The 21,710-nt window shown below is 32.7% G+C and overlaps 1 protein-coding gene across 3 annotated transcripts in view; it reads right to left on the reverse strand.

The window, feature by feature from the left end:
• NCAM2 (neural cell adhesion molecule 2) overlaps positions 1-21,710 on the reverse strand; it is a gene marked incomplete at both ends in the record, with an annotated part of 560,084 nt that overhangs the window by 222,380 nt on the left and 315,994 nt on the right. For 2 of the 3 annotated variants that reach the window (XM_080696025.1, XM_080696026.1), the window contains 3 exons: positions 9,246-9,383; positions 16,317-16,460; positions 19,984-20,190. In XM_080696025.1, the coding sequence (XP_080552151.1) occupies positions 9,246-9,383; positions 16,317-16,460; positions 19,984-20,190 (489 nt within the window). The remainder of the gene's footprint in view (positions 1-9,245; positions 9,384-16,316; positions 16,461-19,983; positions 20,191-21,710) is intronic. The other variant, XM_080696027.1, reaches the window with a different exon arrangement.

Raw genomic sequence — 21,710 nt, forward strand, 5'->3', positions numbered from 1 at the left:
AAAAAAAAATCAGTGCTCACCGTAATATGCAGAAGCTAAGGAGAAAAAGAGTCATTAGAAGGAACCCTAGACAAAGAAGGAGAAACTATAGATGATCAAATAAGGCATCCTAACTGAGGGGAATGGAAGAGGAAAGGGGAAATTCCCTAATGTACATGATGTACATTCACAAACATATCACCGTCAATCCATATGTCAGACATTAGAAGGAGAGAGGGCAAGGAATTGGGAATTAAAGAAAACAGCCAAATGAGTGTTGTGTGCATGTATGCCTTTACCTTCTTATACTGTATTAAGATGTACAACTACAATGCACCAATAAAAATTTTTTTTAAATGAATGAATCTAACAAAAGGAATAAAAGCTATAACATTTTTAAAAAGGAGGTTTTTCTAATGCATATGAGGCCAAGTTTTTACTCTGAAATCAATAGCAGACAAAGGAAAACAAGAGGGGATAGTTACAGACAAACATTCTTTAAGAAAACAATCTGACTGAGTCTTCTCTTTTGCTCCATTGGTCTATGTACGTGTTTGTGTGCCAGTGCCATTCTGTTTTTATTATGATGGCTTTGTAGTATAAAGTCAGGTGTTGTGATTCCTCCTGCATGGTTTTTGTTGCTCAGAAGTACTTTGGCTATTCTGGGTTTTTTGTTGTTCCAAATGAATTTAAGGACTGATTTTTCTATGTCTGTGAGTAATGATCTTGGTAATTTAATGGGTATTGCATTGAATCTGTAGGTCACTTTTGGAAGTATGGCCATTTTGATATTTATTCTGCCTATCCATGAACATGGAAGATCTTTCTATCATGTAAGGTATTTAATTTCTTTTTTTAAATGTTTTATGACTTTCTTTATGGAGGTCTTTTACCTCCTTGGTTAAGTTTATTCCTAAGTATTTTTTTTTGTGGAAAATCCTAAGTGAATATGTTTTCTGGATTTCTTTTTCAGTGGATTTATGGTTGGTGTACAGAAAAGCTTCATTTTTTTTTTTTTTTTTTTTTGGTGTGTGTGGGTGTGGTACTAGGGATGGAACCCAGGGCTTTTTTACCTCTGGGCTATACTCCCAAACCTTTTTTATACTTTTTATTATTTGGAAACAGGGTCTCACTAAGTTGCTGAGAGCCTCACTAAGTAGCTGAGGCTGGCTTTGAACCTGTGCAATCCTCTTGTCTCAGCCTCCCAAGCGGAGGAATTACAAGTGTGCACCACAACGCCCAGCAAGCTTCTGATTTTTAAAGATTGATTTTGTATCCAGGCACTTTGGTGAATTTGTTGATAAGTTGTCTAAGTCTTTTGGTTGAGTTTGTTGGGTCTTCTAAATATAGTATCATGTCATATGATTCAGCAATACCACTTTTGGGTATCTACCCAAAAGAAAAGAAACCAAACTACCAAACTAATGCATGCATATCTATGTTCATGTCTGCACAATTCACTATTGCCAAACTATGGAACCAGCCAGGATGTCCATCAACAAATGAATGAATTATAAAACTATTGGATATATAAAAATGGAATTTAACTCAGCCATAAAGATAAACACAATTACATCATTTCCAGGGAAATGGATGGAACTGGGGACATTATGCTAAATGAGGGTAGTCAGTCAAAAAATAAGAAATCAGATGCTCTCCCTAATATGTGAAAGCTAGGGAGAATTGGGTCATAGGAGGAATTCTAGACAAAGAAGGAGATTCTATAGGTGAGCTAATAAAGTGACCTGAGGAGACGGAAGGGAGAGGAAGAGGCAAATTCTCTAATGCACATGATGTACTTAAACAAACACATCATAGTCAATCACTAAGCCAAACATGAGAAGGAGGGAGGGGGAGGAATTGGGTGTGAACTGAGTAAGGGTTAATTGTGTAATGTGTGGATGTATGTCTCCACCATCTTGTATCCCATTAAGATGTATAACTACAATGAACCAATAAAAATTTCAAAAAAACAACCTATTCTTGTTCTATTACCACATTGTTTTAATTGTTGCAGTCTCAAGCCCAGTTAGTATTGAATAAATTGCTTCATACATTAAAAAAGAAATAAGGAAAAATATTTGAAATGCCTACGTCTATTATAGCCTCCTAGATCTAAGATATTGCCTTTATTGTTGAGGAACAATTGCATGATTTTCAGATAATCTAATACAAAATGGATAATTTAAAAAATGTGTCAAAGATAAACTGCTAGAGATTATAGATATGGGGTTAATTACTATTGCAGCTAGAAAAGTTCTAACACTATCTCTAGGGATACTTGGATAGTTGATATTTGACTTTTGGCCAATATAAAGGCACTGGAATTTATGATGTAAAGAGAAATTCCCCTAGCAATACCTGAAGTCATTTTCTGAACTGACAGATTGCACTTGTCTTAAACAATTTGTGAGACCTGGGTGGACTCCTTAAGGGTCCCTACTGAGTTTCACTGAGGTGCCTCACACAGACCTTGGTGACTGAAACTGAAGATGCAGCACCATTCCTGTGTAAATCGGGCCTTTGGGAATTTCGCTTGTGTGATTGTTTCTTGAAAGACTGAAAATTATTTGAACTCATTTTTCTTGTATACCATATTCTTTTCTTTAAAATAAAACCTTTAAATGAGCATACAGTCAGTACAGTCTCATGAGTCCTCTCAAAACCTGAACTTTAGAAAAAATTAAACATGAACCTAGTACTGTATGCAATCAGGCAGATGAAACCAATGATTGCTTGATAGAAAAGATGTTTGGGCTAAATCTTATATAGTAATTAGAAGTCAATCTGGTAAAAAAGTAAGTAGAAAGAAAAGAGAAAGAATGATATTGAGAGAAAGAGAGAAGGAAAAGAAGAAAAAGGAGGAGGAGGAGAAGGACGAGGACGAGGACGAGGAAAGAGAGATAAGGAAGGGAGAAAAAAGAGGGAAGATGAATTACATAACTAAATTTTTAAAAAGATCTAGTAACATGAAAGAGTATTCTATTTAACTGGGTGGTTAATTTTTATCCTCATTGAATTTTCTGTTTCTTAACAATTTTTATTATTATAAATATACATATTAATGTATGTCATTTCCACAAAGTCAGATCCTATCTTGATGATAACTTTGAATTTACTAATTGATTATATGAAATAGAAAAAAATGTTGCATTAGTATAGTATGGCACCCTATCATTCCTTAAAGTTTTTGTTGTCATTGTGGTTTCCATAAATTATTTAAGTTGGTATTTATCAACCAACTGTTAGGTTAAAAACCAACAAATACTAATCTCCATGTGACCACCACTAGAAGAATGCCATTTGGAGGACAGTTAAAGTTAGAGTGGGGAATAGGATTCAAAGGTAAGAAAATTCTGCCTTCTCTTTTTATCAGGGATTAAATGTATTATTATACTGTAAAATGCAAGCATGCATTTCTATAACAGAACGTGATATTATGCCACTTTAAATATACTCAGATAAATCTGAGTAAAAGAGAAAGAATAAAGAAAAAGTAACTCCTCATATCAATCACTTATATAAAGTTTGAAAAGGCAGTGCTAGTATCCTGAAGAATCCATCATGTGTGTTCCTCTCTCATTCCAATTCCTATAATATAAACATTTTTTAAATGTGCTTAGAGAAGATACAAGGACATTTAAAAAATTTCCTTACATTCCCTGACTAATCATTTTTAAAGTTTTATGGGATCATTATGGGAAATAAATATTGGATAAAATTTTTAAAATACTCCAGTTTTAACATATTCTTAGGGAATACAGAAAATATTTGGAAAATAGCAAGACAAGTGTTTGAAGGATGTAAAAATCCAGGTGATTAGAAATAAAATGCTGAAGTCATGTAGCAAGATTTTTCTCAAATTAATGATGAAGCCCCCCTGTGAATGTAGCAATCTTTCTTAATTTCTACTAATTTTCCCCACATTCAGCATAAAACATATCCTCTTCTTTTTTCAATTTGAGTTAATAGGTCTATACATTTCTGTACTTTAATTTTTCAATTAATACTTCAAAGTATTCTAATCTGAATTTTAACTGGGTTAACTAAGTGATAATGCTCACCTTAATGTCTCTTGTAAGTTCCTAATTGCTAAATTCATCATACAGTTTAGTTCACATCATATTAGACTTTTACTAACATCTGCTACATTGGAAGCCTAAAATCCAAGCTATAAATCTTCAAATAACATTTTCTCTTACCTGTGAGTCACGGGTGTAACATGATTTTGCTCAACCAATGCCTAATGATATACTTTCCTCTTCATTCCCTTGTTCTCTGCTATAGCACCAGTTATTCCCTTTATCTTCCTGCCTCCATCCTTCTGACAACATTCTTTGTCCCTTGCTAGAGTACTTGATCCTCAATGGAATATTATATTTGTTCCATGGAAGATCATAGATTTAAGGATAAATACATAGTACTTCATATTTGATGCCCACTTGCTTTCCAACTGCACGGGCACCTAATCTTCAACCTAAACATTATTTCCTCACTCCAAATATAGTTTATCTTATTAATAGTATTTGGACTCTTTTCACATGATACACTTTCTTTTGGTCTCTATAAATGCTTTTTCATCTGTCTTCAACATATATTTCTCATCCTATTTTAGTAAATAGCTACTTCAGCATGAGATTTTTCGAATACCAAGAAACCCTCTTTTCCTCAGGTACAAGATGGACCTTCAACTATAAAATTCTCTGTAAATATCAATAAAAACTCTACTTATTAAAAGCATATATACCTGATGCCTCATAAATAATAAAGGACTTTAGTCATGTTGATTAAAAACATTAAGTGCTTTAATAGAAGTAATACTATGTTATGTGTGTTAGTAGTATGTGCATGACAGTACAAAACACATAGCCAGCATTTATATAGATATTCAGTATATTTATAAAGGAAATAAAAAAAATTTTTGAAATTACAAAAAATCTTAGGTTGAACTTCCAACATAATATAGTAAGTAAAAATGCATAATGAATGGTCACCACAAAGAAAATGTGAGAAAAAATGCCCAAGGACACTCAGAAAAATAAATTTAGGTCATATGGTGTTTATGTTGATTGTGAAAGGAAGAAATAAATCCCTAGAATTTTATTATATGACATTATATGTTAACAAACAACTTTAAAATATCAGTGCTTAGAAATGTTTTTCTTCATAGTTGTGTCAGCACCTGCACATTAGCTATGACTCTGCTCCTCATGACTTCAAAATAGTGTTCAAGAATGAGTCAGTTTTTACTCCTACTTGAGTCATGTAGTTTTCTGGCAAAAGAGAAGCGTAAGAGAATAAGAAATTAAATTTAATGTTTCTGGGAGTTTGAAGTCAGCCATAGTGCTTTTTACACTTGCTCATATGCTATTGGCCAGAGAAAGTCATATAATCAGTTGGAATAGAATAAATAATCCTTCCACTGGAAGAACCATACATCATATGGCAATGGGCAGTAATATATAACCTTCTTAAAGGTATGAGAACAATTATTTATTGAAAATTATACACAGGTGTTGAGAAACTCATAGAAGAATTCAAGAAAAAAATGATCCATAACATTTAATACAGTCGGTACTACAAAGGTATATAACAAAGAAAATTTTTATCTATTGTTGAAACAAAAGTACAAGAATTGGTAGGATGAAAATGAGGGGAAAGATTTAAAAGACCAAACAATAGAATAAAGAGTAGAACTTCTCAAAGAGTTATGATTTGACAAGGAAGACATGTCTATGAAGAAATGGTTGATTTATTTGGGCAAGACTCCAGTATACTTGAGAGTGAGGAATACTAATGAAAGAGGACCAGGATAAAGGTCAAATTAGTAAGGATGGAAGTTAGTAGTAAATAAATGTGTAAGCTTGGAATTTAAGTTGTGGGGAAAGGCATAGAACAAGAGTCAAGTTAGGTAACTAAAGAAATGTTAAAAAAAAAAAGCAGTGCTTTTATTTTATTATTATTTCTTTTGCAATATTAAACTTTTTCTCCAAAACTTTTTAAAGAAAGGTATAATAAGAAAAATAAATCTTTCTGCAGAACGCAAAATTAAAAATGATTCACTAAGCAGGGGAAGAGTCACGAGAACTGGAGTAGAATGATTTTCCAGGCCCCAAAGTCAAGGCAGAATGTGAGAGAAGAGTACAGCCATTGGTGGCATTGATCGAGACCTGACCTCCACAGGGCTCAACTCTATCAGCCAGAAAGGGGATTAGTCAGTGGTGCATTTCAAGGACACTTGCAATTTGAAGAGAAGAGATTACAGGAATTCAACAATATGAGAGTTTGTGACCATAAAGGAAAAATGTGGTTAATTAGTATTGTTTAAGCAAAGGTCAGATTAGCATCTGTGGCTAATTCTAATAATGCTTCCATCACAAAAAATACAACTATAAGTATACCAACATAAATCATAATATGTAAACAAATTAACATATATGTTAAATATATTAAAGATAAAGAATATATAAATTTAACAAAATCATATCATTTGCAAGAAGATGGAAAGTCCTGGAGAGCATTATGTTAAGTGAGATCAGCCAAACACAGAAGGAGAAGGTTCCCTCTAATATGCTCAAACTAGGGAACGTAGAGGTTACCAGTGGTAGTCCAGGTAATGGAGGGGAAATACCAGCAAAGCTTTAATAGAAAGAAAGATAGGGGAGGAGGAAGACTGAATTTGATTAATGAGAGTCTACATCCGAATATGTGTAAAATTATGAATATGGCATGGTTACCCTGGACAATCTTTGGTGGGAGGGGGAGAAGGGAAAACAGGGGCAGGGGAGGGGGGAGAGGGCACCAAGTATAGTTGAAATGTATACCACTTATGTTCAATAAAGAAAAAAAATAAAAACATAAAAAAAGGAACCGGGCGGCAATGGTGACAACACCTGTAATCTCAGTACTTAGGAGGCTGAGACAGGACAGTTTCTATGCCAGCTTCAGCCATGCATGTGTGGGGAGGGGGTGTTACTTGGGACTAAACCCAGAGGCATTCTAACTATGAGCTATACCTTCAGCCTTTGAGTTTTGAAACAGGGTCCCACTCACTAGATTGCAGAGAGGCTTGCTAAATTGCTGAGGCTTGTCTTGAACCTGTGATCTTCCTATGTGCTTAGCACATACCTTAAAAATTTTTCACATCCCTTTACTCAATTAAATTCTTATTACAAATAAAAAACAGAATATATGAATTTAAAAATTATGGTATCAAATGGAGAAAATGTTAACATTCTATGCCTGCCAGATGACATTTGTTTAAATAATTAATTTTAGTCTTAAATATAAATACATATATATATATATAGTTATATGTGAATGTAATAATTTATGATATTATAATAATAAATATATACTGCTTCCTATAAACTTAGAATTATTTAAAGAGCTTTATATGTATATTATTCATGTTTATAAAAGAATATTGAGCACAAAAACTTGTCTTTGCTGAAATACACCTCTATGTGTTTGTTTAAATCCTTTAGGGAATAATACATTGTAGAGATTTGAACAAAAAATTCACAAACTTAATATCCACTGTATGCTACTTTCATTTATTATAGTTAATAAAGAGATAAGAGATGTATATAGATATAAAGCTATATAAAGTGACACAGATATAGATGGATGTATCATATTTAAACCTATTATTTGTGTAATAAAATTTTCTTTCTGCATTGAAGGTCAAATTCTTTACTGAAAATGGCATTTTTAATAATTACTGGACTCTAAAGTCCTCTGAGAAGCAAGATCTCCTCTGAAGCCCTGTTTTCCATATAGATTAGATATAGGTTAAATTTTTTCTTCAAAATACTAGGTGGAAAGGCTACTAACAGAATATTTCCTTTGCCTGGAAGAAGTAAATTTGCTTTGTCTCAAAGGTAATGGGAACACTAGAAAGTTACTAGGGTTGAAAGGCTTAGTGAAGAAGATAAAACTGTGATTAAGTGTTTACAGTGGAATTTTACTCAGCCATAAAGAAAAACACAGTTGCATCATTTACAGGAAAATAGATGGAACTGGAGAACATTATGCTAAGTGAGATTAGTCAGTCACAAAAAGTAAGAAATCATATTTTTCTTTAATATGCTGTATCTAGGGAGAACATGGGTCATAGGAGAAACTCTAGATGAAGAAGGAGATACTATAGATGAGTAAATAAGGTGACCTGAGGGGTGAAGATGGAAATTCCCTAATGTGTGTGATATACATTAGCAAAGATATCAACTACTAAGCCAAACATGAGGTTAAGAGAGGGAAAAGGGAGTGGGGTGGGAATTGGGTAAGGGATAAGTGGTTGATGTGTGCATGCATGCTTCTACCATTTTCTACTCTATTAAAATATAAGGCTTTAATGCACCAATCAATAAAGTAAAAAAAAAGAGTAGAGAAACCACCTGGGTCTGGGAGTGCATGTCTGTTACCCCAGAAATTCTGGAAGGTAAAGGCAAGAGAATCACACTCTAGAAGTCACTCTGAGTAACTTAGTAATAGTCTGTCTCAAAATTTAAAATAAAAATAGCTGGGTGTTTACTTAGTGATAAAACAAAAGCCCTTGGTTTCAGGCCCCAGTACTATAAGAACAGAAAGTAAAGAAACCAAGTTATAGCAATTCAAGAAGAAAAATTAAAAAGCATGAGAATTCTCTGGAAATAACGGGGATAGAGACAATATAACATATTTGAGATCTGTTAGGGAAATATAATGACCTCGTCTTGATAAAAGATTAGAAAACTAGAATGAAGATACATTAACATGTCATCTATCCTCATAGACTACTTTGCTAACACAGGAAATATAGCAGAGAAAGCAAGTTTGAAGAAAGAGATACACTCCTGATTTCATAAACATAGTTATTAATGTCCATTTATAGTTGAAAAGTACCTTTATAAATTACAAGTTGGAAAGTACAAATGCCAAATTCTATAATTAAGGCAGTAATTCATGTCATTTAAAATTATAATCTGATATTTTACTATTTTATTTGGCATTTCTCAGTAACTACAAACCTAACAATAGACAACTCAACAGGTTCATTGAAAAGCAATATGAGGATGCCAACATTAAAAAAAAAAAAAATCCGAGTTACTGAGCTTGTAGGTATCATAGGATGCAACAGATACCATCAGAGAGGTGGAGGGAACTTCTGCTAGGTATAGAAGATGTTTACTAGGGAGAGTACTGAGATTTTTGCATAGTTGTTCAGGTAAGAAGCATTTTGCTAAAAGGAAGAGCAAAATATGCTCACCATATTTCCTGCTTACCATTCACAATTACAATGATATCTCGGAAGTCAATTTCACCCCTGGCCTCCACTCTTCCTTCACATCGGTATATACCTTCATCACTTTTATTGATATTGAGAATCTGCAGATTGTTGTTGGATAACACAGCAAACCGATCTGGAAAGGAAGCAAAGGGGAGGAAATGACATTAGTAATTGAAGGCTGAGTCCAGTGTGTGCTCAAAATGCTAAAAATTAAAATATGGCTCTTGTCTGACACAATCAAGTGTTTCATCAACAAACAAATTCAAATTTGAAAGTAAAATGTAATTTCATGACTTCAATTTTTCCACCCTACACTGCCTTGTAATAACATTCTTTCTAAAATACATTCAAGACTTTATGTCCACATAAAATGGCTAAACTGTTATTTTCCTCCTGATGTTTTGGATTCAAAAATGACACGCGAAAAAACAATGCAGGGAGATAAGTTATTTTCCATGTAAAAATTTTGACTATAAATGTATAGCAACCTGGATATGGAAAAGGGTTATGAAATGTATAGAACATCCTTCTTCAATGATAATTAAACTAATAATTTTACATATTCTGTCGAGGTATAATAATATATGTCACAGAAAGGGTATAAAATTATTTGTGCCTTGAATTTATTTAAAATATTTTTGCTAAATGCAAGATACTCTTGTTTAGATATGCATAGATCGAACCTTATTAACTTTATTTCAAGATTACATTTTTACGTGTACATGTTTACATACAAAATAAGGTAATAAAGAACATGCATTAAGTAATAGTTTAATATTCCATAATCTTCTGAGATGCCTAAAGAGAAGCATAGCTTGACATTATTTTCCAAGTGTGGTCTCCTCTATGATCATCCCAAATTTATTCCAGTACTAAAATATTTTCTCTTCCTACATGTAAGCAATATCCTTATATAAAGTCCTATTTTGAAATATACTGTATAGGAAATATCTAAATTTTTATTAATTAATATATCTATTGATATTATTGAACATAATTTTTTGGCTAGATATATTACTTAAGTTATAATGGCTAATAAGAGAGACACAGTCTGAATCTACATTGGGCCTTTTGGTCATAAAACTGCCATTAATTTAAGGTACAATGTTTGTTATTCTACTTTAATTAATTTTATTTTATTTGTTATTTTAGGGTAAAATTTATATTATTTTGGGGTACATTTTCAGGGTCCAGACAAGAATTTATATTTGTGTGTGTGTTGCTGGGGATTTAATCCAGGGGCATTCTACCTGTGAGTTACACGCTTAGCTCAATTTTATCTTTTATTTTGAAACAGGGTCTCACGAAGTTGTGGAGAATCTCCCTAAGTTGCTTAAGTTGGCCACAAACCTGTGATCCTCCTGTATCAACCTCCACGTACTGAGATTACAGGCTTGAACCACCACACCCAGCTAAGAGTTTCCATTTTAAACCTGCTCCATTTTAGCCTGCTCTTCCTCTCTTTGCTGACTGGATAGAGATTCTAGGAAAATACTGGAAGCTAATTGTGAAAAAGGTAGCGCTACCATCACCTTGGCTTCTGATTGAATGTGTTTTATGGGGTGGAATCTGTCTCTGCTTCTGCTGCCAACTGGACATGGCATGAGTGGCAAATAAACTGCTCTGGGATTAAGCCTTTCAGATATTGGGTTTAATTTTCCACAACGAATTTTTAATGAGAAGGATGACATGAGGAGATGTTTTGGCTTCTGTAACAGACAGAAAATTCATCAGGCAATATACAGTCATTAAAATAGATGAGTAGTGGTTGTTTATTGTTCAAGAATTCAGTGATAGGGAATGCACATGTGTAGATTCATAGGTTATAAGGCCAAGAATATCCTGAATAAAAAAAAGTTACAGTCACATTATTTTTGCTCAAGGACATATAAACTTTATCCTAATGTCAGCCCATTTTTCTGGTTGACCTTAATAAGAAAGAAAACATGTTTATTCAGGTCCTTTTCCTTTTTAAATAAAAAGTACAAAAAATGTACTTTTGTCACCTAAAGAAAGACTAGGAAGAAAGAAAGAAAACCTGCAAGAATTTGTAAAGAATAACTTGCTAGAAGTCTTGTAATATCTCAGAACTTCTAAAACTTCTTGAAATTTCATAACCAATTAAGAATTTTTCCTATAATTTTTCATTGGAAAGTAGAATAAGAGTCATTATTAATTTATTACTCCAAATTTATAAAGAATGCTCTGAATTTTATCCAGGTGATGCTAACATTCTATTTTTAACTTGATAAAATGTATATCATCGTTTGATTATAATGATAGCTTAATTATTTTATTATATTTGGATTAAGAAAAGTAGTAAGAGGAAGATTATTTTAATCAAGAATGAAGGCTTTACATAGAAGATAATTACAAAACATATATTTTAATAGGAATAATACATGTTTCTTTTAATTAGAACATTTTACTTGCAGATGGTCTCTTTTACTTTAGTTTTATTCTAAAAACATTATAACCTGCGCATGGTGGCTCACGCTTGTAATCCCAGCATTGGGGATGCTGAGACAGGAGGATCAGAGTTTGCGGACAGCCTCAGCTACTTAGTGAGGCCCTGCACAACTTAGTGAGACCCTGTTTTAAATAAGGAATAAAAACTAGTGCAGGAGGAGTAGCTCAGAGGTAGAATGCCCCTGGGTTCTATCCCCAGACCTGCAAAAAAATTAGAAAAATTATAATTACTACACTGCTACATATGTTTACATCAATAATATTTTTCCACACAGAAAACTATGGGAAAATTACATGTCATTTCTAAATCTGAATGTAAAGTTCATGGAACGTAGTAAGTAAACTACTGAAACAACATCACCAGAAAGTATATGAATGAAGCATGCATTAACTAGTCACCCACAACTATGGATTTTAGAAATATTTTAATATTACAGATTATCAGTTTCTATCAATTATACACAAAATCAATTGTAATCATCAATGTTTGAAAATAAATTACATAATTTAGAATTAATTGTCTTATGTGTCCGTAACTAAGTTATCTCTAAGTCCTTTCAATTATTTTATTTTTCTATTTGCATATTTATTTATTTGGTATTGAGAATTGAACACCAAGCCTTGAACATTCTATCAAGCTCTCTACAGCTGTGCGCTATCCCCAGTCTTTTTCTCTTTGTTAATTTTATTTTGAGGCAAGGTTTTGTTAAGTTACCCAGACTTACTTAAAACTTGCAAACCTCCTACTTTAGCTTCCCTAGTAGTTAGGATTACAGGCGTGTGCTGCCACATCCTGCAGTCCTTTCTTTTCTAAAATCTCATTATATACTTAGTCAATAGTTTGATCAGCCACCCTTTTAGCTTTAATGACTATGTCTAATTTGATGATTCACATTTTTTTTTAGGTCAGACTCTTCCTATTTGTTTTGTAACTATCTTTTCAAAAGTCTGTCAGATGTCTTTAAGCAAAAGGATTGTAAGTACCTCATCTCGGCACATCTAAAATTTACCTCAATAACTCCAGTCCGTTTTCGTACATCCTCACAATGCTTTTGTATGGAACTGGTTGCCCAAGGTGACTTTCAAGGTTATGGAATTATTAAACCAAACAAATTCCAGATCATCCTTTACATCTCAGTCTAAGTCTGCATAACCAACAAAACTCAATGTTCTATCACTTCTGTGTTTATTATTACTTCCTCTGAATTCTTTTCCCTCATCAATTATTTCCTTTGGATTCAAATTTTTCTCAGTGCTTTGAATTTTGCCTTGAATCCATTCCAAGTCTTTCTCTCCACTGAAATGGCAATATCCTTCTCAAATACATATTATACCATGTTGCTGCCTTCATTAAAAGCCTCAGTGACTTCCTGCTCTGGACAGATTCCAAGCTTCTTAGCAGAGATGTCAGAGCCATGTTGACTTGGCTCAGATTTATTATTTCCTTTCTTATTAGTCCTTGATTAGCACATCCCCATATTCTTTATCTACTTGTCTAAGTATTCAATCTGTACTTTTTCAAAAATTCCAGATCGGATGAACTTATTCCAGTTTCTGACAGGTGCCGTATCTTTTATCTTGCCTCTAGCCACTGCATAGGGTGTTTTCCTCATGGAAAAATTCTTATAACTCTCTCCTGGCTGATCTCTACTCATATTTAAAGGTGTTTTCCTCCTGGCAGGCATATTTTCTATCCTCACTTACCCTAATTTAGGTGTTTATTCTTTATTCTATTTTATTATTCCACTTTATCATAAATATAGTTTACTATTTTCACTGATTTACCTATTTTTGTTATGATTTATATCTAGAATGTTCCACACAATACCATGTATTGAAAGCATGGGCCCCAGTGTAGCAAGGTACAGAGCTGGACTTTCAGGCAATGACTGAACCACAGTAATTCTCACCTCAATGGCAGATGAACCCATTGATAGCAAATGGACTATCAGGAGGTGGGACAAAGGTGAAAGAAGAAAGTAATGGAGGTGTGCCCTGGAAGGTTTGCTTATACTCTTCCTTTTCCTTTGTTTCATGACTGCCAGGAGCTTAATAGCATTTCTCTGCCACTTCCTTCCTCCATGATGTCCTGCCTTACCTCAGACCCAGAGCAATAAAATGGTCTGACCACGGACCAAATACTCTGAAACCCTGATCCAAAAGTAAATCTTTCTTCCTTAAAGTTGTTCTTGTCAAGTATTTTGATCACAGTGACAAAAAGACTACTAACACATTATCTATGTCTTTGGACTATAAGTATTTTGAAAACATTGAACTTGTTTTTCTGATCAACTATGAGTTAACACTTCTAGAATTCTAGATGACATGTACTAGGTGATCAACTACTAAATGATTCTTTTAAACTAGAAGTAGTACACTTAAAGATTTCATTAAACAAGATTTTATAATTTTTGATAAAATCAAACCAATTGATTAATATGATTTAAAAAATTAATAAGGGGGAATGAGAAAAATGAATGAGATGAAGTTCATCTACTATGAACCTGGCATTTAGCCAAATAGTTTATTGATTCAGTTAACAATTATTTAAGTATACTAAGTCTTCTATTTACAACTTGCATTTACAACTATTACTTGAAATGTATGTAACAATTCATTGTTAACTTGTGAAGACTGATTTAGCAACAAAGCATTTAGAAAATTTCATCAATACAAGGGTCAAAAAGAAAAGTGGAACTAAAGTGAAGTTCTAGGTTTACATTATTCCATTTTAGGAAAAATGTGGAAGTTAGATCATAGAACCATCCCAGTATCATTATGCTTGAATATTAAATTCATTGTAATTCTTATGTTTCTTGTCTCTTAAAATAATTATCTCTTTTAAAAACCTGCTTATAATTAAGGTTCACAATAAATTAGATGTACATGTGAGACTTAATATTAAATAATCTGAAAATGTTTAGACATTGTCATTTAACTATAATAAAAGAACTGACTTTATTATTGAAAGGGAAAAAGCTAAAAATATATCATGCAATTTATCCATATGACTTGTTAATAAAATCTACTGCAGTTACACTGAATATGAGGAAATTATTATTCTACATTAACTTATTACAATAGAAACAATAAGTTTCTGTCAATAACTCACAGTCATTGAATATGCTCAGCTCAGAAACATTATCTTAAAATTTAAAGAATGACTATTGAACGTGATTATGATACATTCTCTTTATATATTCAAAAATAGAAACTCTCTACTTTCTGTCTTTTATGCTATAGAAATTTTGTCCCTTGGAAACACAAAACGGAATCATCCAAGATTGAAAATACTTGAAAAGATTCATTTATTTTGTACCTCTCTGCAATGCAGGTGCATTGAAAAATATTCTAAATTGAAACTGCTCCCTATGCACAATGCTAAAGGAGCATAATGTAAGCAAATTATGCTTTCAATTACAAATGTCATATTATTCTGGGATTTTAGCTCAGTCTGAATCAAAATCATGAAGACATGTTGAGTGAATGTACTTTTCTATTATCCATACAGATGAGTGAATGAACTTTTCTATTATCCATACAGATCTTACCATAATATTTAGAACATGTAGGTGTCTTTGGAAGAACAACTCCAGAGTAATAAATGAAATTCATTTGAAGATTCTCTTAAGATTACCTATAGTGGACTGATGAGATTTTGTTTGAAATAAAATATGAAGAATCTGTATGAGTCTGCATCTACTACTTAATTTATTTAATATTGCATAAGATATATTAATATTTCCTTCAAATTAGAGAAATGACGAGAACATTTTCTTGTCTGTAAATTTTTAAATAGTAACTACTGTAAGTTTTTAGACCAAAATGTTGGTCAAACTGCTTAAAAATTCAGTTAAAGTAGTCAAATGCAGTGTGTCTAGAGCCATAGTTGTGTATTGACAACTTGAAGAAATAAGGAAGGTGCTGCATTTGACCTGTGATCCATAGTTTTCAAACTCTAAAGCTTTAAGGTTCAAACAGTATTTATAATGCCAGGTGTAGTGGTGCATATTTGTAACCACAGTAACTTGGGTATTTGAGACGGAGGATCACGGGTTTGTGGTCAGCCTTATCTACTTAGTGAGTCCCTCCACAACTTGGCGAGACACTGATTAAAAAAAAAAATATATATATATATATATATATATATATATATATATATATATATATATGTATATGTATTTCTAGTATTGTAGCTCAGAGGTTATAATGCCCCTGAGTTCAATTTCTAGTATTTTTTTTTTTTTTTTTTTGGTGGTGGTACTCGGGGTGGAACCCAGAGGCTTTCTACCTCCAGGCTATACTCCCAGACCTATTTTATATTTTATTTGGAAACAGGGTCTCGCTAAGTTGCTTGAGAGCCTCACTCAGTAGCTGAGGCTGGCTTCAAAATTGTGCAATTCTCCTGTCTCAGCCTCCCAAGCATGGGGATTACAAGCGTGCGCCACCACACCCGACCAATCCCTAGTATTAAAAAATAATATGTAAAAATTTAAGGAAAATATTATATTTTCTTTAATCAGCCTCACATATTCAGCATTTGTAAATCTTGTTATATTTTAGAACATATAACTTAGGGAGTTACCAAAATACTAACTGTCGGAAGTAGCGGTGACTTCCTCATTATGATACAACCAGCTGACAGCAGGTGCAGGTGAACTGCTGACTCGGCACACCACTTCTGCATCCTCTCCTTGCTTGAACTCTTGAGGGGATACCACTTCTTTGAAAGTGAGTTTTTCTGTATCAATAAAGCAAAACATACCATAAAATAATTTTCATCTCCTTAACTCAAAAACATGTTTGAGTTAAGTAAATATACATCTATGTTTATTAATATTACAGTAAAATAAGAAGTTAAACTTTGGCCCTACAAAACTTTAAACCAGGAAAACCAATATACCTTCTAAAAAATTTCTGTTTCACTTAGGATAAACTCCAAAGTCCATCTAAAAACCACAAAAGGTCCCATATGAACTGGCATTTATCCCCAAACCCTTGTCCTAATTCCTCTTTTCTCCTATTTATTATGATTCAGAAATATTATCTTTTTTATTTTTTGAATAATACAGGCTTTTTCTTGCTGAGGGCATTCACACTACCTAGAATTCATCCTAATTTCTTTCTAAACTATTCATTAAAAACATTTCCAAAGTGGTTGAAATCAGAGAACTACAGTAACATAGTATACCCATGTTCATAGGAGGACAATTCGGAATAGTCAAAATATGAAACCAACCTAGGTCTCCATCAACAGATGGGAAATACACACAATGGAATTCTACTCAGATATAAAGAAGAATAAAATCATGTCATTCTCAAGAAGGTGGAAAGACCTGGAGAGCATTATATTAAGTGAGATCAGCCAAGCACAGAAAGAGAAGGGACATACGTTTTCTCTAATATGCCCAAACTAGGAAGTATTAGGGATACCAGAAAGACTACAGATAAGCTGGGCGTGGTAGCACACACTTGTAATCCCCCTGCTTGGGAGGATCCGCAGGTTCGAAGCCAGTTGCTCTGGCTTAAGGGACCCTGTTTCCAAAAATAAAATAGGTCTGGGAATGTAGCCTGTAGGTAGAATGGCTTCCAGGAAACCCAGTACGACGAAAAAAAAAAAAAAAAAAAAAAAAAAGACTCCAGATAATGGAGTAATGGAGTGGAAATCTCAGCAAACTAGAAAGGAAGGGTAGGAGAGGAAGAAAGATGAGGTTGATTAATGGAGGAGCTACATTCGAATATATGTATAAGTATTAATGTAGCATGGTCAACCTGGACACCCATTTTTGGGAGTGGGGGGAAAGGGGAAGGGGGTGGGCGAGGGCAGCAAGCACTATGTGAATGTATGCCATTGTCAATATGATGCACATAAAATAAAATAAAATATAAAAAATCAGTATACTTTCTCACTTAAACATGTACCACCTTTTTAATTTTTAAAAATGTTTTATTGGTACATTCTAATCATACATGTTAATGGAGTACAATATGGTAGAGGCATACATACACACATAACTCAAAATTTTACCCAAGTCCTACCCCATTCCCTCCCTGCTCTCTCCTTCTCATGTTTGAATTAGTGATTGACTTTGATATGTTTGTGAATGTACATCATATACATTAGGGAATTTCCCTCTTCTTTTACTATCTATCTATCCTCACTTTATTTTCCATAAAATTTCATGATATGTTTATACAGCACTTAAGTATTTTTACAATTATTTATTATATGTGACTTAGACTAATACTGAGTAGACAACAATACTTGTATTAAATGAACAAATCAAATGAATATTTGTGCTTGAGGATTTTTTCACAAAAACAATGAATTTCCCTTTACATCTCAAAATGTTTATCTTCATAAATAAAACCAGGGGCCTTCCCTTGCATCATTTGAAATAATAAAAAAATCTTGGAAAGCCTACTAAGGGCTAGATGCATATATTTCACTATAATTGTGAATGGCATCATGATGTAAGACTACAGTACACCAAAAAGTATAAAAAACAAATACTATGCTTAAGAAGTAAATATTTCAACTTAAATTTCTGCTATCTTTGTAATAAGTACCGTGGAAGTCCCATAAATAAGAAACAAACATATTTTCTGGAGGTTCTCAATGTAACTGAAGTAAAATAAATGATAGATAAATAAATAAATAAATAAACAAGCAAACAAATAAATAAAATAGCAAATCATAATAAATGAATCTAGCAATGTATTAACAAACTGGACTCAGGTTCTCAAACCAGGAATTATAATATGGGAATAGTTTCATTTTTTTCTATTTAATTTCTCAAGTAATAATTTCTATAATAATAATAAAAACTGAACTCATGACAGTTTATAAAGTTATATTATAAATATATAATTTTTCATATTTATGTGGCAGAAATGTCAAGAAACACATATTATCTGTTAGGCATTTTTCTAAATACTTCTTGCAATATTAGTTAATGTAGTCCTCAAAATAATACTTTATACTCTTGCCCATGTTTTATAAATGACAACCCTGAAAGTAAAGAGGTTGAGATATTTGCTCAATGTCAGAAGAGTATTTTATAAAGCCTGGTTTCAAATACGTATAGCCAATAGTCTTCACAGTGATCCTAAAAAATGTTTAATGATTTTTAGATAAGAAAGAGAAAGGGACATAAGAAAAATCCATCTCAATTATAAAATGAAGCATGCATGTAGAAAACATTGTTAACAAAACCCCTGGTAGTGAGGAATCCTGACAAAGTATTATTCTATAGTAGATTAAATTCCATCTCCATCTCTGTCTATTCCTGTTCCTTGACTTCACTCCAAATCCCCAGTCCACAATAATCAGTGCTGTGACATGTTCAATGCCCTTTTTCTTAATTGGGACTTTTAATTTTAAACTGAAACTATATACCAAATTTATTTTATACCACCAATTAAACCACTATTATACCTATATCCAACAGATTCCTAATGACCTGAGAAATTAAAATATTTTTGTTTATATTGTTTTGCCAACAGAGTTCTGAATACACTCAGTAAAACACCAATAAACTGATATCTACATAGGTCTTAGAGCATCACACAGCACATAATTTGTTCTTGAGTGAAAGTGTTTGTTATTAAAAACATTTTATGCTGTTGTAATTCTTAATTTGGAAATATTTTAACCCATTCTATCAGTAACTTTTAATTCTGTTTACATTGTCTTTGGATGTACAATATTTTTCTATTTTTTATGAAGTTTGTTTATTCTTTTGTTGCCTGTGCCTTTGGAATCATATCCAAGCAATCACTACCAATTTCAATGTTGTGAAGTTTTATGACCCTGGTCTTCTTCTAAAAGTTTATAGTCTTAACATTTACATTTAGGTCTTTAATCTATTTTGAGTTAATATTTGTATATGGTGATAGGTAAGGGCCCAATTTTATTCTTTTTCATGTAATTATTATTTTTCAACAATATTTAGTGAAACGATTATTATTTCCTTCACCAAATGTTCTTGGAAACCTTGTCAAAAATAACTTGACCATATATGGAAAAAAACAAACATATCAAAGTTAATCAGGAAAACAAGCTTAGGAAGTAGGGAAGGGGAGAGAAGGGCTAGGGATTGGATAGGGGCTGATTGGGTGATGTGTGCATGTATATCCACAAGTTTTTTATCCTATTAAGATGTATGACTACAACGCACCAATCAAAATTTATTTAACAAAAAAAACAACAAAAAAAGAAATTACAGTCTCAGTCAACTAGAATTTATAAGTACAAGACTTACGGTAAATTTCCAAAACTACTGTGGCTTCTTGTGTCTGTCCTTTGGCATCTGTTGCTTGGCAACGGTATATCCCTGCATCTTCTATGTTTGCATTGTAGATGGTTAATCGCGACCTAACACCCTCCTTTTGTACTACTACCCTCTGTGTTGAAATTATCTTCTCTCCTTGAGGGTTATACCAGTCTATACTCTCAGGTTCACCAATTGCTGCATAGGGCCAAGCAAAAGAAATATTTGAAAATATCAAGTGTTTGTTGTAACAGTGACATTTACTATTATGCATCAATTTTTAACAATTTAACAAAAATATAAGTAGAAAACTGGAAATCAAAACCATATGAAATTGAAAGTAAACACAAATGTTAAGACAAATGTTCATCCTTGTTTATCTAACATTGAGGAATCATTCCTTTCCAAGGAAGCAGAATACAAATTTTCTACATAATACTTAAGCTGAGAAAATTGAAACTTTACATAATCTGTACAATACTATCTTGTTTAAGTACTAAAACTGCCTATGCTGGACATAAACCCAGTCAATATATAACATTTGAACAGAAACATGACCTTTAATATTATTTCACATGCTCAATTATCTTTGCTCCGGTCAACAGATAACAGTATTTTACCAAATAAAGCAGAGACTAGAAAAATCTAAATTATTCACAAAACCAATTTTGGCATTTGGTAATTTTTAATCAATTTTCAAAGTTGTTAAACTTGTACAGAGAAGGTAACAAACAATTTAAAAATAAAGCCCTAATCTCTTCCCCCATGAAAATGAGTAAGTTTAACATTTTTATCTAAAATTATTAACTATTAAATCATATGATAATTAGAATGTATTAAAGTGATACTTATCCTGCTAGGCAATTATAACCCAATCATCACAGTGTAAACATTTATTTAAGTTTTCCAGTTCAGAATCTAGGTCATTAGCACTTTTTAAAACCCAAAGCTTCCTGCCTTTGCTTTTAGTTACCAAAAGAATGTATTTCACATAATTACTCAAGAAATAATTTGGGAAAGCAACACGCACTATTAACTCAAAAGGGTTAAAAATGCACATAATTATCTACTCTATGCAGAGACACTTTAAATAAATCTGTTTCTTCTTTTTGGTTTTTGGTTTGTTGGTTTTTTTTTTTTTGTTGTTGTTGTTGTTGTTGTTGTTGTTGTTTTCCCTGAGAAATAATTTTAGAGCTGGGTGTCATGGCACAGGGCTATAATTCCAGTAATGAGGAGACTGAGACAGAATGATCACAGGTTCAAGGCCAGAGTGAGCACCTTAGGCCCTCAAAAACTTATTGAGACCCTATTTCAAAATAAAAAATAAGCCGGGCGTGGTGCCAAATGTTTGTAATCCCAGCATTCAAGAGGCTGAGACAGAAGTATCACAGTTCACAGACAGCCTCAGCTACTTAGCGAGGCCCTTTGCAACTCAGTGAGATTCTGTTTTTAAAATAAAGTATAAACAATAGGGCTGGGAGTATAGTTTGGAGGTAGAATGCCTCCTGGGTTCTATCCACAGTATTGCAAAAATAAATCAATCAATAAAAATAAAAATAAAAACATAAAAAAGAGTTCATGGTGTAACTCAGAATGTTCCTGGGTTCAATCCCCAAAACAAATTAATTAAAAATCAATCAATCCATTTACTCACAGATGACATAATTTTGTTCTTCTTTATGGTTCTGTAAAGTTGCATTGTGTACATATCACAGAGA

Source organism: Muscardinus avellanarius (assembly GCF_963383645.1).
Source record: "Muscardinus avellanarius genome assembly, chromosome: 5".
Lineage (NCBI taxonomy): Eukaryota > Metazoa > Chordata > Mammalia > Rodentia > Gliridae > Muscardinus > Muscardinus avellanarius.